Raw genomic sequence first — 16,080 nt, 5'->3', positions numbered from 1 at the left:
TGGGGAAATAAACCTGCTTACCACGAACTAATGGAAAGTAATTCAACTTATTGGGCTGCATATCTCCAATCTAAATATTTAGCCCATATGAAAACATGCAGTCATAGTTCTCAAGCGTATGTAGTAGTATTTCTATTTTACATTACTTTTGCTTTCACTCTGCTACACTTCGGAGAGAAATACTGTTAAATAAGTTTGACTCCATTACATTTTACTAGTTAAATATTTTCTTAATATAAAATATAATAATATTATGGATGAACCACTGCACAGTACATGAAGTGGTTGAAACAGCGCCACCTAGATCTAGTTGTGCACACACTCAACCTGTCTTTACATTTTTCAGTTAAGTACTTTTATTTCATTGAGGTAGACACAGTAACACTTGAACTCTGAGGTCGAAAGATCAGTTTCACTTCTATAATGTTGGCCGGGTTATAATGGGTTGCAAGTAAGTGTGCAGCTCTAAAAATGGTCCTGATAATCTGTACTTTGCCACAAAGGTGAAGGTTTGGTTTCCAAAGTGAGAGAACAAAGTGAGGTCAAAAGTTTGTCATCTGTCGTTCATGTAGTGTATAGTGAAATATGATTGCATTTGTTATCATGCTCTACATTATAATGCAAGTATACCAAAAAATAAAATAAATTACAATAATACACTAATGAATAATAATGTAATTTTCTTGTTTGTGACTGTGTACATGCTGTGAGTGCTCAGTAATAACTGAAGGCCACCGTGCCCTTACACAAATGCTTACACGTGGGAGATTTTAAAGCAAAAAGAGAACTAACAGAGCTCCAAAGTTGCAAATCATCATGATAAAACTGCAAACAAAAGTGGAATGTCCAGGGGTAGAGCCCTGCAAATCAAATAAATAAAAGCTCTATACACTATGAAAACAGTAACAACATTATGTAATGTGGCTAAGACATTGGAAATAAAAGTGCATTTTTATTATGTGTGAAAGTTTTTTGATGCTCTTAAACTTAGGATGGCATCTGTCTCTGGCTGCTCAGGATATAACTTTGTGCTTGCCCATGCTGGACGGAGAATTTGTGATCGACACTGTCAAGAGTTGTCTGCCTTGTTTGTTTGTTTGTTTCCCATATCAAATCATTGCAGAGCATCAGAGTAAAAGTGCACACATTTCCTTCCACAGTAGCCCCACACCAGTTGATGTCTTTATCTCTGTTTTCTTCCCATCCAAGCCACAAATGTATTTTGTCAGTGTCTCCTTCCAGTATTTTTATACATCTAATGCAATTTTCAACTCATGTATTAGTTTAAGATAGCCTTTATGTTTTATGTTCTGAAAGTGACTGACTGAAAAACAATGACAATGTAAGAGGATCCCTGGAGGCAGGCTTTTGCTTTAATTCCCAGAGAGAGCACAACACAGAGACATCGCCGCGTCGGTATGTTGACTCATCCCTGCTCTCCCAGGGCAGAATGACCTACCACAATCTCAACTCACCGAATGTGCCTCTTGCTGCTGCCAAAATAATTTAAGTCAGAATGCAGTTATCCACACATCCCAGTTTTTGTGGGGGGTGGGATGGTTACAAAATGATTACATGATATATGTCTGTCAATCATGTTTACCAGGAACATTTGGGGCTACATTTTTCAAAGTACACTTTTGCAGCTCATAGCAGAAAGCTGTTTTTTTCTTCTGGAATTCGGTGTTATGTCAGGTCACTTTAATGCTAAGGAATCAGCAGCATTTGCCTATTTTCACTTTGATTTATTGTCCATTTGTAAAAGAAAAACTGGAAAGTTTTTCTAAATGCCCTGAGTTTAAATGGTGCTTTCCTTAAGCTATTACACCATTTAACCAGCAGATAGTGTGCATGCGCTGTATATGTGTGTGTGAACAAACGTGGCCTTTTTTGTGCTAACTTGTGAAGAAACACTGAGCCAATAAATCCATATTAATGATTGTTATAAAATGGAAAAGAGATCATGACCCTAGCTGCATATCATCTTGGCACATACCTTTTTCAGGGGCTTTGTTTCCCATTACCAAAATTTCTAAAGCCATTACACGACTTACTCAGAAAATGAGATACTCTGAGCTACAAGAAAGACTTTCTTGGCTGCATTGTTTCTAAATGTACCTTACTCTAACAAATAATGGAGACTGGGTTCAACGAACAACCATTTCAAGCCAACTATTCAGCTGTCATGGAGAATGCATGATGTTATTGTTTTAATATGACTGACATCTAAACTGGATTCATCCAGCGATGACCTTCTGTTCTGGGACATACTGTATGAGACAAGTGTACTTTTTTTTCCACATAAATCACTTCAACACACTTTGAACAGAAGTTTGCTTTATTTATGGAGAGAAACACATATTGTCATTAAGACTTACATTTTGTTTGAGCCTACAGACCCAAATAGTCTATTTTTGTATATTTTGGTCTATAAAAGCAATGCTTTCCAGTCAGCGTGGATTACAATACTGCAGATCATTACAACACAAAAAAAGTTTTTCCCTTTTTACATTGCAGACACAATAGTCTACTCAAACAGGAGACTACTTCAGCAAGGTGACCACTGCACTTCTCCATAATAGAAAACAACCAAGTACGTGATTGAAAATGTCTGTGATTTAACCTGAGTTTTAAACTGGATATATGTATAGTTGGTGGTTAATTGTGCATGTCTCTTGTTGCAGCAGTTTGTACACAAGACAACTGCATGGTAACACAAGCTTTGTGCACAAGCAATTATCTGACCATAACATTTTGTGTATGCGTGTTTGAACCATTTATCATAACAGTTACCTAACACATCAAAAATCACTTTGGTCTTGATTTTAGCCATTAACAACGGATTCTGAATTTAAGATTATACTGACAAGACCAGTCTTAGCACCTTGAAAACAGAGCAAGTACAACCTGGCCTAAGATATTTAAAAATTATTTAATTACTATTGGCAAATAAATCATTAGTAAGAGAAATCACAATTCAACACACCTCTGCTTGTTGCCACCATGTAGGGTTAGTCATTAAATCAACTGCCAAACACTTCAATAAATTCCAGTTTTAAAATGATCCGTATCTTGAAAGAGCACCCAACATCAAACACAAATCTGAGTAAGTGCTATTGAAGATGTAATTTGCTTCTTGTAGATCATGTCGGGGGCATGCAGTGACATCATTTGGCACCAATGACAGTCAGCAGGATCTGTATTTTAACCGTCTTTAACCACCAGTCTAGACGCAGATTCGATTTTGGTGTTAAGTTGCTCTTTACAGTTTTAGTGTGTGGAACAGAAATCTTTTGTCCTCTGAAATATAGGATACATTGCATGACAACCCATGTGTTGAATCACAAAAAATTTATATTCGACAAAGCCACCCAAGAACAACTTTGGCATGTTTTATTAGGCAAAATATATTCAAAAATATCGAAACTCCCATTAAAATAGCATAAAGCAGACGTATCAGTTTAGAGGAACTATATGCACTTAATCAAGGTGCACAGTTACAACACAGAAAGTATTTGAACAACTGAAGTAACTTACTCTTACATGTACAGATCGCTTTGTATATGTACACACATGACTATGTACAAGAGAGGACATGATGCTTACTGCTGTACACAGGGTATCTGTGCACTTTTAGGTAGCACGTAAATGTCCCTGTAAATTAACTACTGTACCCAGTAAGAATTAGTACATACCAATGGGCTACTCCCAGTGACACACGGTGTCACAAACATTATGGCATTGATTTTTTCCCCCTATATTAAATAAAACTATTTTAATATTTTACATTTCATATTTTGTTACATTCAAGGTATAGATACAATTTGTATCAACAAGCAAAAGTCAATTCTAGACATTTGTGGCTTAGTTGTTTGCGGCACTTACAAAGGGAAGTTGGGGAATAAGAATCACCATTCGGGCTCTAGTGTAACCTTCTGGCAAAGCACTAGGTTGGTAGATTGAGAGTCTCATGCTGTGACATGATGGTTTTAGTATTGGTTTGGAAATAGTCTATGACCACATAGACATGTGCGTGAATGAAATCATCTTTATGAAATCATACAATAATTGGGTTTTAAGGACAATATAAATACATCTATCCAAGTTTAAAGTGATTTAACATAATTTCATGTACTGTAAATTACAGTTCAGGAATCCTGTTAATTATCTGGCAAAGATGTGTGTGAACATTGCTAGATATAACCACTTATTGATTTATGGCAATCAATAAGTGGTTATTCAATTCTAGGACAATGCCAACTAAAATTGGAAAAAAGAAAAGAAAATTAAGATACAATCAATGTCTGTTTTCCTTTTAGTAAATTTGTGTTGGGCCTAAATGAGTTTATCAGGGAAATTGACTATTCCAATGTTCAGGTTGTCACCAAGAATCATAGGACATCAAAAGTCAAAACACTAGTTATCTGAATTTGGTCTCTCAATCAGCAACAAAGCTCAGTTATTCGTGTTTTTCAGTTCGTTTGGGTTTTTATTTTAGCATTGAATAACCAACTATCTTAAGGGGGAAAGGATGGCACGCAAACTTTTAGCCAAATGCCAGAAACAACCTTGACAGCAGCCTTGCAATCTGATTGTTTCACATGAAGAAACATTTAGGCAGTTTGTTTCACCTTCTCATGAACAGACAGCTGGCCTAAAGTGGCCTCGTCTTTTTTCATGAAAAAACAAAGTCAGCAAAGCCCAAAATTCATTTGGGCAAAACACATTCAATTTTTTTTTTCTCTTTATGTCTGTACATATACCACGGTTGTACCTAAACATTATAAAGAAATATATATTTTTGAAGCACCACCAATGAGACAAAGTCAGGCTCACATAATTAGCCTGGTAAAGAGTAATACCACTCAGTTTAAAAATTTTTGTACAATTTTTCTTTTCCTAAATCAAAGGACAAATACACAGGTTTGTGATATCAAAACACAGTCAGATGCTGCTCCGTTAAATATAAAGAGGAGCCCGACTATCTGGACTTTGTGTTTGAGCTCAACATCACTTGCCTATGTCTTTATCTATTAAGATAATAAAATACCCCAGCGTCAAACTGCCCCACTGTCATTATGTTATGTGACTCACTGTGGAGTCTGTAACAAAAATCAGACAGTAAACATCTGGGGGGAAACTTGTGTGATAACTAATTTGTAATGCTCAGTTAGGGGGTAGGAATACCTCCCCCAAAACCTGAAATTAAGTGGCATTTCCCTTTCAATGCACTCAAAGTGTGATCTTACTATTAGAGTTGTCTTTACATGTTACAACCACTGATGTTTCACATGACACTATGTGCTAAGGGTGAGAGGATCAATGTGCTTTGCCAAACTGACGGGACTGGGCCCCATTAGTTAATATACACTGTAAATAACGAGCTTGTCCGAATGACCTGTGCACGAAAAAATTTAAGATTTAAGATTAGCTTCCTTAGATCCCTACTGGTGGTTAAATTTAAGGCTCAACAACTGTCAGACAATGTATTTTAAGCTAGCTTTCAACACCCATAGTCGTCTTTGGCTGCATATGAACTTTGCACCCTTCTAGACACCAACATTACTAAAGCTGCATCATGTAAAGCCACCCTATTAGCCCAATTTTCTCAATCTCAAGGTGCATAACAAGAATATACACAAAAAGTACAAAGTTTTGCAATACCATCTCCACGTTCCAACTGTACATAACTAACTTCAGGGTACTACATGTTACATGTAGGGTTTTCACAAAATATATCACTACTAGATAAGAGTCTTGCCAGTAACCACTGGTTTTTGGCAGGAAAGAAGTGAAAATTAGAAAACAGAGCGCATCCTGAGCAATGTGCTGCAAGGCACAGCCAAACTCTTCCACAATCCTTGGAGACTGGCTGCATGTATGCATACTGTACATCTGTATTTAAGAAATTCATCTTCAACACGCTTTCTTGTGTGTGTGCACTTCATTTTTTTTATACAATTATTGAAACATAATACTCTACAAGATAGCACAAAATGAGTGGGATATTTACTTCACTCTCATACCTAACTGACAGAACCAGATTCTTCTTCTTCATTTTCTCTGACAGATTAGTTAAATAGTTTGTCTGTTGCAGCATTCCCTGTTCCCTGTGCAAATGTTCAAAACTGTGATGGTAAACAGTGTTTTCAGCTTCAACAGAAAACTTCTACAACTTGACTTAAACCAAGTCATATCACAACCTCCTGAAATTACTTCTCACAAAGCGTCACTATGTTTACATGCACATAACAAACTACGTAATTGTCAGAAATCTGATTACTCATCTAAGTGAGTTGAAATGGGAAAACCCCAGCTCACATGCAATTTTATCAGAAAGCTGATATTTCTTCCACAGTTTGAGAAGCTGACGTTTGCTGTATTTCAAGTGTATCCAATATGTTGAATAAGAGGCCAGGTTTTGATTGAAGCATTTGAAAAAATGTAGGGGAGTCACATCAGTGACAAAAGCTGGAAATCATCAGGCTAATTAAGTGCATGTAAAAGTAGTCTTTAAAACAAACTAATCTGCTTCTCAAAACAAGCTGCTCCACTGACAACTTGAAGGAGTCCGTTAGAGCTACTGTTTTAAACAAAGATAGTTTGAATTAATGCAATAAACATGACAAATATACCAATAGGGAAATCCTGGACATTGCTTCCATTAAAACCAAAAAGGTACAGCACACCACAGGAAGTTATCCAAACACAGATGTTAGTTTATACCATAATCCAATCAATCCTGTGAACTAAAATGTAAGGTTATGTAGAATACTGACACTATATAAATTCTTTTTTTGGCATTATTTAGCAGCTTATAAATGACTTTGAAATAATGGCTTTTGTGTGATTATATGTACATAAATATGTGCACATGTATACAAACAAGCCAAATCTCTTTTTTGGCTTGCTTTGTGCACTGTCAAATTCTACCAAAATAGTAGCTTTGTTAAGTGAGGCTGAGAAAATATATCTCTTTAGATACTGAGATAGTGCTTTACATTTGAAAGTATAGGAGGCTTCAATGACTGAGACTTCCATTGAAACCAATCAGACAATGACTAAAGCGTGAGGTCATTCAGATATAAGGCCATTAAATGTCATAGTTCATGCTGTGAGGTATGTATCTACCTCCCTCTTCCTTATCTGCAAAATAAATGCACAAAAGTCACAAGAATTATTTACAGCAGAGGCAGACCTAAGCAGGGTTATTTATAGTTCCACTGCACTAGAAACTCTTTAGATGCCATTCATAACACATTCACAGGGCCTGAACAAGATCTTCAAAAACTGCATGGTGTACAAATGCTGAAGTCCTCCTACATCAGATTTATTAAGGATAATGTGGGAGAGTTGCTGAGTTATTATTTCCTATCCTGATTGTGTTGCCATGCAGCTAAAATGTGTGCTGATCAGAACAAGCTTTAATGCTGCACTAACCTGATATATTTGTTAGGATTAGGTTAGGGTTCCAGTTAGGTCCAGGTGACCACCATGTTTATACAATCCCAACTCAACCTATTTTGATATCAAATAAATAAATTAAACTCAGTTATATTGTGTTACTTCATCATGAGTTGAGGTACATGACATTTGCGTGGTCAGTCCCATTTCACCTTCGAGCAAGCTCAAAAACTGCTACGAACTGGAGACGGCTAACAATAATCTCAAAAAGACACACAAAGAAATTAAAACTCAAATTAAATTAAAAGTTTTTAATGGGAATGAAGACTTCTAATGCCACCCATTTAACTGATCCATTTAAGTGAGTGACTTATTGGCTAACATTAACGCCGTCTTTTACTTTGGAACCAATACTAATAAATCAATCTCACAACTCCACCTAGCTAGTGAGCCAGGGAAGTGCAGCCTTGTTCAGTGAAATAAATGAGATGGTAATTTCTGTGTTTGTTCTGTGTTTCTATAGTTGATTCAGAATGACTTTGATATTGTCGCTTTGTCAAAATGTCACAAAATGGCAAATCTGGTAACAGTTGTTGAGCTTATCAGTTCAAGAGAGGCAGTAATTAGCTGAATGGGATGAGTGCAGTGCCTACACCGGTGTCATGAAAAGTGACAATATGAAATTAAGTGTCCTAAAATGAAATGTTATGGGGAAAAATATCATTGTGGAATACACACATACAAAAGAGTATATTGAAAGAAAAAGTAATGTATGCAGTAAAAATGAACTAGGTACTAACATTTTTAAAAATGAGTTGAGTTTGCACTATTTCATAAGTGGTTTTACTTATACAGTTTATTGAAAAATGCATACTTTATACTCTATATGTATTAAATATAAACTGACCTTAAGGTAACCTTAAGAGCCTGCCACCTATTAGCAGACTGTATAATATCTAGAATTAAAAAGCATGTTACGTTAAAGTAGTAGATTATTAAGGATACTGTGCAAAGCTGCTCCTGTTCAGGATGCATGAATGTGTTATGAACCAAATTTCTAATAAGGTGTTATTATTAACTGCATCGTCCTTCATATAAAAACACAGATTTCAAAGATTAAACTTACAACTTACAATTCAACCTAAAATTCGACAGACTTCCTTTAAGCTGATTCTGGTGATGTAAAATCAGCCAGCCAGGTTTCCCACCATAGATACTTAAAAATAATAGACTCCTGAGGGCACATACGTTTAAACATACAGCAACACTTTGCCTGTCTTTGCAATCAAAATCCTTCTTTTGAATGTTTCATGTGATAACCGCTCAGTGGCATGACCTCAGTTTTGTAACAATAACAGCAGCAAGTTGTTGTGGATCGGTCAAATGAGGGTTCTTCTCCATTACCGAGTGGACTACGTAAGCAGGAAAGATGTTACAAAGGTTCCGATATGTTTGATACTGGTGGTCTGGGATGACATACCGCTCTTGGTGTTCAGCTGCAGATGGCATCTCCCATGGTGAGTTCCAGATTTGTTCCATTTTGTCAGGCATGCTGCGCACCATAACGCGCTCACAACATGGCATCAGGCTGTTACTCAGTGGATATGAATGATATCCATAGGACTCATTACCACAAGGCAGAGGGTCCCAGCTTGCATGCTGCTCACGGCACAGTGGGGGACGCCTCTGTCTCATTGGGTTACTATCATATAGCTTTGAATCTGATATGCTGTCCATACGAGTCATACCAAGAGACCGCGTGGGTTGTGAGGACAAAGGTGGGAGAACATTCTGAGTTAAGGGATAGTCTCCAGGGCAGCTGGACCTGGCTCCCACTGCAACATGCTGTATATGTGGTGCTAGATGAGATCCAGACTGCTTACGTGGTCCCTGCTTGGGCTCCTCTGGTCCATAACTATGTACCCTCGTCAGTGCTTCATGGCGAAACCCATGGGAGAAAGTCTGCATCCTACCTTGTGCAGGAGACTGCTGCGGACCCTTCATACTTTCCTCTAAGCTACTGTCCACAGAGCTTGGGTACAGGTCCCCATAAGAGGAGAAAGAGTCGCTGTTAGAATGGCTGAGGCAGGATTCGGGGCAGTGGCTGGGATTTCTCTGATACACACCATGCTCGTGCTCCATGCTACAGAAACTGTCGACATTATGCATGCTGCTCATGCTCATGTTAGAAAAATCACTGTGCAGTGAATAATATCCATGGTCGCTAACTGAGTCATACTTTGGGAACTGTTCACTATATGTAACAGAGGCGCCATGACTATTAGTAACTAAAATAGGAGGGTACTGTACACTAGACATGTGCTCTAGAGAACTGTGTGCAAACTGCAAAGAACCTGGCACTGGGCTGCTGGCTGATCGTGTGTTCAAAGCCCCAGCTGCATGACTCTTGGCAGGCTGCATGGTGGGCACACTGAGAGCAGACACAAGGGAAGGCACTGAATTTGTCTCAGACTTCCTAATAACAGACAGTGCCTCTGGAGGGTCACAGGCCACTGAACGAATACTGGGATCAGATTGACGTTTGGGTGCCACACGCTTGGCCTCAGAGCTGCTGTCTCCTTTCAGAGCAGTTGGACCAGTACCGCACTTTGCTAAAGCCCCCTCACTCATTGTCTTCACTGCAGACAATTTGGCAAAAGCCCGTAGTTCATCAGCCACTGACCGCTGCGGCTGGTTGGCACGTTCTGGATGATAGTACTTGCACTTATGTCCATATGTGCACTTTTTCCCTTTTTAAAAGAAAGAGTAGTGCAGATTAAGAAAATGAAACACTTAAATTATACTTAAATATATAAGTATATATATATATATTATACAAAACAAACTAAACAAAACAGACAAAATATGGATATTGTCAAGATAAGACATATAGGGAACTTACCATAGGGGCAGGGCTGTTTTTTGTGCTCTGGAACAACAGGACGCTTGCGGAGGAAATTTTCTAAGCTTGGACCATGTCTTCCCAATGGATCATCAGGTGGCATGAACCTATTAAAAATAGTAATTCTAAATTTTTAGGACAATATTAAATGTCAACTTCATTATTCCAGCACAAAGAGTCCCTGCCAGATTTAATAATCATGTACAATAAAGATTTAATAGCCACTTTTAACCACACATTTTCAAATTAGGAAAGGTTGTAATACAATGACTAAATAGTTTTAAATATTTAAATTAAATACCCTTCCATACTACTAGCCAATTTTTATATAATATACTTAATACTTTTTTTTTGCATTTTACAATTGCATTTATTCTAGTGAGATTTTTAAACCATATCCTCAGAATCTAGGTTTATACTATATAGCTGGTTTAATAACTCTTTGTGTTTCTTACTTGTCATTGACAAATGAGTACATCAGGAGGCGCTCCTCGATGAACTTCTTCCATTCTGGCTTCTCATTTTGCAAGTCCCTGTAGTTATCATTTGACACAATAATTCCATCAGAATCATAAGCCAGCTTCACTATGAAGCGATCATCATAGCACACCACTCTCCTGCCTTGAACTCGCCGAGATGGGGTGAAAACAAGGATTTTCTCTTTTTCCAACTTGCGTAATATTTCTTGATCTGAAAGATAAGTTTAAAGTGAGTTTTGATGTTGATTTACAGTACATTACTAACTCCATAAAAAACAATCAAAGCATATATACTAAAGATTTTAATCAATTAATATGGGGTGGTGACTGTCCCAGTCTTTTAACTAAATATGTAAATAGATTCATATAGTGTATCATCATAAAAAACAAAAACTGCATTAAAAATAACTTCTACCTGTGATGAGGGCGTCAGGCCTTGACTGTTCTTTTCTCCAGGCTGGAACAAACACTGTGATGTCTTTGTGTCCTTTCTCTCGAAACCATTCAACAGCAAGCTGGATACCACGGCAAGAGAATACCTCTTTGTTTCCATGGCTTGAGAACAAAACAATCAAGTATAAGGTCAACTTAAATCTCACAAACTAGAAATCGATTAGAGGAAAATGTTACGGAACAAAAAGCAGCGTATGCTTGATAATGTCTTACCTCATTGCCACATTGGAGCCATCAATAACTATAGGTCTGAGGTTATCAAAGGTATCCACAGATTCCTCTTCTACTGACACTTCTGGACTAACAGTCTCTTTAACACAGGGGGAACGTGATATTAATGTGGCCGTACTGCTGCAAGGTTGATTTTCAGGTTCTACTTTGTTTCCAAGCCTCACTAACTCAGCAAGAACATCATTAATTAAAGCAGCTGCCCCCAGCTTGCTGAGCACCGTCTCCACCTGCTCTCCTGAATAGCCCAACTTCAAGGCAAATTCCATTTTAGTCTGGTACTCCCTGTCACTGGCAGGCTTAATCCCTGATCCAGCGCTGGTCTCATCCTCACGAAACTCTTGCACGGTGCTGCTCTGGGAAAAACTGGGCCTGTCAAGGCATGGAGAACGACAAAGCTGTCGATGGGGTTTTGTGACAGCCAAGGGCTCCCTCTTCCTACAGCTGCTGCTGTTCACCTGAACCCTCTGAAGCTGTTGATCTTCTGACTCGCTCTCTGAGCTGCTTGCATCCTCGTCAGTGGCATGCTGGGCCTCGCTTGTGTCAATGTTCTCCTCCCTGCATGGGCGTTTTTCCATTTTGACCTTCTCCACCATGGACCATGCTGTCATCACGTTCGTCTTGCCACCTCAGATTTCCACCCCATGCTTCCTCACCTCCACCGCAACCAGGGAATCATACTTAGTGTTGAACTTCAGCACTACAGGCTGTTTGTGTAGGGCCAAAGTAACACGATCTCCTCTATGTGAGCAGGCAAAATCTAATTATGTAATTCTAGAAGAGAGCAAAAACACAATGAGACATATCAATTAACAAATCTTTAATGAATGATGAAACTGGTTGCTCTGGTACCCTACACTTATTTTTTGGGTTGACATTTGTATAACACTTAAACTGGAAAATAAATTAGAGCATATGAGAATGATGCATTCCTGTGTGATTGTTCATTAGGTTAACAATTCACTCAACTGAATGCACCTATATGTCTCAGCAGCCCGTCCTCCAGCCCCCTTGTGTTAGACCAATACATTCTCCAGCTGTGGCAAACTGCTATATGGGGCAAGTGACATCAACTACCCAAATAAAAGTTACTGCTGCAAAGGAAAAAGAGGCTGATTGGAATATGCAGACACTGCATGTACCTCTCTGTCTGACTCTGCGTTTTGGTGATTGTAGTTTTTTTTTCCCGTGAAACTTGTTTTGTTTTGATATTTAGACTATAGCAAAGCATACACAGTAGCACTGTGTGAGTAAAGTTGTTTTCTAACTAATCATTGTATGCAATCAGACAGCAGCCAACAAACCAGGCAAAAGAGAAAAAGATAAAAACGTAAAATAACTTGCAGGTGCTCTATGGAAAAAAGAGTCTCCAGCTGACTTTCTTGTCTCTCAGGTGTAGTGTTATAAAATAAAACCCCATCTTCTTGCACAAAATGGGTTAACGTACTGTACAGCACTGTACTGCAGAACTACCCATGCCGCTGTGAACAAAAAAGCCTTACTGGTCTCACCAGCCACACTGAAGCCAGACAAACACGTGGTGAGTGCATGAGTTAACATAACCTGAGACAACGTGTGGGCTGAACAGTGTATCCCTGCGCCTCCGGCCCCCTGACAGACTACATGAATTGAACATTCCTCAGGGAACCAACCTGTGCCTTTATGGTATTGAAGATGAGCCTGCAGTATAAAACACCCTCATCAGCTCCAGCTTTACATTCTTTTTACACATAGATATTGCTATATGGAAATAATATTAATAGCAGCTGCATTCATGAACAGGAACAGTAGGCTACACTTTCCCCAGTCTTGCAGAGAGCAGGATACAGCAAGCTTCAAGAGGTGCAGCTGATGGTGTGCGTTGCTTAGCAACACAGCCTTGTCATCAGCTAACTCCTTTTTACCAGTCACGACTAACACAAACACAGCTCATCATCTCTCTTTGGTCAGTAAATGCAGAACATTTACAGCTACTATACAACTCTACACTAAAACTCTTTTGCAATTCAATTACTTATACGTCTAACCATGTTGAATATTGGGTAAAAAGAAAAAGAAAAAGAAAACAACTCAAGTCATGATTCCTGTATGTATGAAACAAATGTTGACCTGTTCATTTATCTGAGATCCTGCTGCCTAAATTTGATTTAATTAAACATTATGTTACTGGCAACACCCTCAAAAGCCACTGACATTCATGGAAGACCCTTAAGATTGACAGATATCTTAAGTGACAAGCTATGGCTAAAAAGGCATATGAGGGGCACATCATGTCTCACTACTGGTGAACCAATCTAACCAAAAACCACTCACACAGCTCAATGCTGTTTAAGACATTTTGTGACAAATCATCAATACATGTTTAGGGGAGCAGAGTTTCCCTAGTTCTTTCCGTTCCACCTCCAGATTCACAGGCTTAGACTCAGCCAGGCCTCCAGACTATCTCTGCACATGCAGAGGCTCGTGCAGTTCTGTTTCATAGCAACAAGTGAAGCAGGTCCCTGAAGCCATCCTTTACATTACCGACCCCCCCATAGTATCCCATATGGAGCAGGGGATAGACTGCACTATAGTGTCAGTATTCTTTATTTTTTGTGTAGTTAGATATCTTGAAATGAAGAGAGAGGCCAACCATTGTCCTCCAGTTGCAAAACTAATCACTGTAGTAAAGTGAAGCGTTGATCATTTACCTCTTTGCTGTTTTACTGTACTGTCTGAACATCAAATGTGAAACACTAGTGCTCTGTACAGAGACTGTAGCCTCATCACATCAAAACTAACACACTCTTATAAAGTGGCTCCTGCAACACTTAGTGTGTTCTGAATCACCAAGATAGAGAAAGAACATTTTTTGACAGAATTGCAAAACCGTGACGATTACTCTGACTTGCAACGTATGTGATAACCCAGATAAAGTCACAGTAAAGTTTCATCCTGCGATGGATCTAATGTCCTTATTTAAATTAGTCAGATTACAGCAAAACGCTCTTACTTTACTCATGATAACTGTGTGGCATTTCTACTCCTACAACAACAGGACTCAAAGCTGTCTGATGATCTTTACGTTTTTCCGGGATTGTTCAAAAATACTATTACCAGACCAGGATTATGCATTACCACAGCTGATGATCTGTCCCAGTGTGTCAATCTAACACTTCACCATAAGAAAGTTTTAAATTGTTGGCCTCGGGAGGCTTATGTCTCTCAATGCAAACTCCTAGGTGTTATGTTAGCGGACAGCTGTCAGTCCTCACTTGCTATGGAAACCCACTGTAACAGTGATGCTCAAAGTCAAACAGGAAAGAAGGTAATATGTGCAAGTCTTTTCATTAGCATTTTTTTAAATTACAAATTTAGTTACAAGTGCTTTTAGAGCACCCTCCATCCAAAAATAAATAAATAAATCTGAACCATTGCTGCACACCACCAATACAGAAAAGAAAACTGCCCTTATTCTACATATTTCTATGCATGAGTTGGGAAACAAACTTAGAAAAACTTCCTATATTCCAACATTGCATTAGGTTCTAACCAACTTTGCAAAGCCGAGTGTCTAGTTTACTTATTTTAAGCTTTTTTGGGGACATGGACATGCTTATGCAGAATTTTAACTTTCACAAACATGTTGAAAACTAAAGCTCATTCACAGTAAAAACTGAGCAAATGGTCCTTTTGGCAAGGGGTATTCATTGACTGTAGTCACAAATAAACTTCAATATTCAGCCTGTTTTGTATTTACTTTACAGCAAACATATGCACACACACTGAAACACAGTATTGATCCCAATGACCATGCAGTAAACTACCTGAAATGGTGAATTACCAAACTGAAAGGGGCCACATCATTGCATTCATCATCATCAGTATCAAAAGTGAAGTGCTTGACATCATTAGCAACAAGCATCAAGAGTTGAGAGGGATGAAATGGAGGAAGATTAAATAATATGACAGTGCAAGAAATCTCATACTTACAGTGCTATTTATCGAAAGAAGTTATAGCTTTAACATTAGCTGCTGCACACGACCTCACCTCAGTGGTTGAATTTGATTAGAGATAACCGGAGTGACACTCTTAGGCCCTGAGTTACGGTTAGCAAACGCTAGCAACCCAATCTAACGTTCCTGAACATTTTAGCATGAACTAGTCGACCTGCTTCTGTTTATCTTGTTGTTCAATTGCTAGAGAGCGATAAGATAATTGTCATTTCAAGCTAATGTTCTCCCCCATGCCTGTCAGGCAGCCACGGTCTCTATTTAGCGTTAGTTAACGGTAACGTTAGCAAAGCTAGCCACTTAGCTCACATACATGGATGATGCACAAGTCGGGGCTCCACAGGCTAAACGTCGGGCTGCTAATGTTAGTTAGCTTTAGCTACAGAGCGTGTGCTAACATTTTTTGCCGGAATACTACAGTAACTTGAGATAAAGTTGACGACGATTCAATATCTCAGACAGAGGTGAAACCACAGCAGCACATCACGACTGTCTACCTGACGTTGATGTAAATCACTGCCATCGTTCACTTCCAACAGTGCTCATCTCACCTTGTTGCTGTCATCCTCCTTGCCTGTAACAGTTCTGTTGTGCTGCCATTGGCGCTGTCGCAGTTTGCTC

At 38.7% G+C, this 16,080-nt stretch overlaps 1 protein-coding gene across 1 annotated transcript; it reads right to left on the bottom strand.

Annotated features, from left to right (window-relative positions):
* Window positions 1-2,342: 2,342 nt before the first annotated feature.
* Window positions 2,343-16,080, bottom strand: zc3h12b (zinc finger CCCH-type containing 12B). Its single transcript, XM_026372035.1, has 6 exons — window positions 16,011-16,080; window positions 11,452-12,240; window positions 11,201-11,340; window positions 10,762-10,996; window positions 10,307-10,413; window positions 2,343-10,154 (listed from the first exon to the last, which is right to left on the bottom strand). The coding sequence occupies exons 2-6, from the start codon at window positions 12,075-12,077 to the stop codon at window positions 8,728-8,730; spliced, it is 2,535 nt and encodes an 844-aa protein (XP_026227820.1). The 5' UTR covers window positions 12,078-12,240; window positions 16,011-16,080; the 3' UTR covers window positions 2,343-8,727.

Source organism: Anabas testudineus, chromosome 14, assembly GCF_900324465.2.
Source record: "Anabas testudineus chromosome 14, fAnaTes1.2, whole genome shotgun sequence".
In the NCBI taxonomy this organism is placed as follows: Eukaryota; Metazoa; Chordata; class Actinopteri; order Anabantiformes; family Anabantidae; genus Anabas; species Anabas testudineus.
This window is presented reverse-complemented; position numbering and strand designations above follow the sequence as displayed.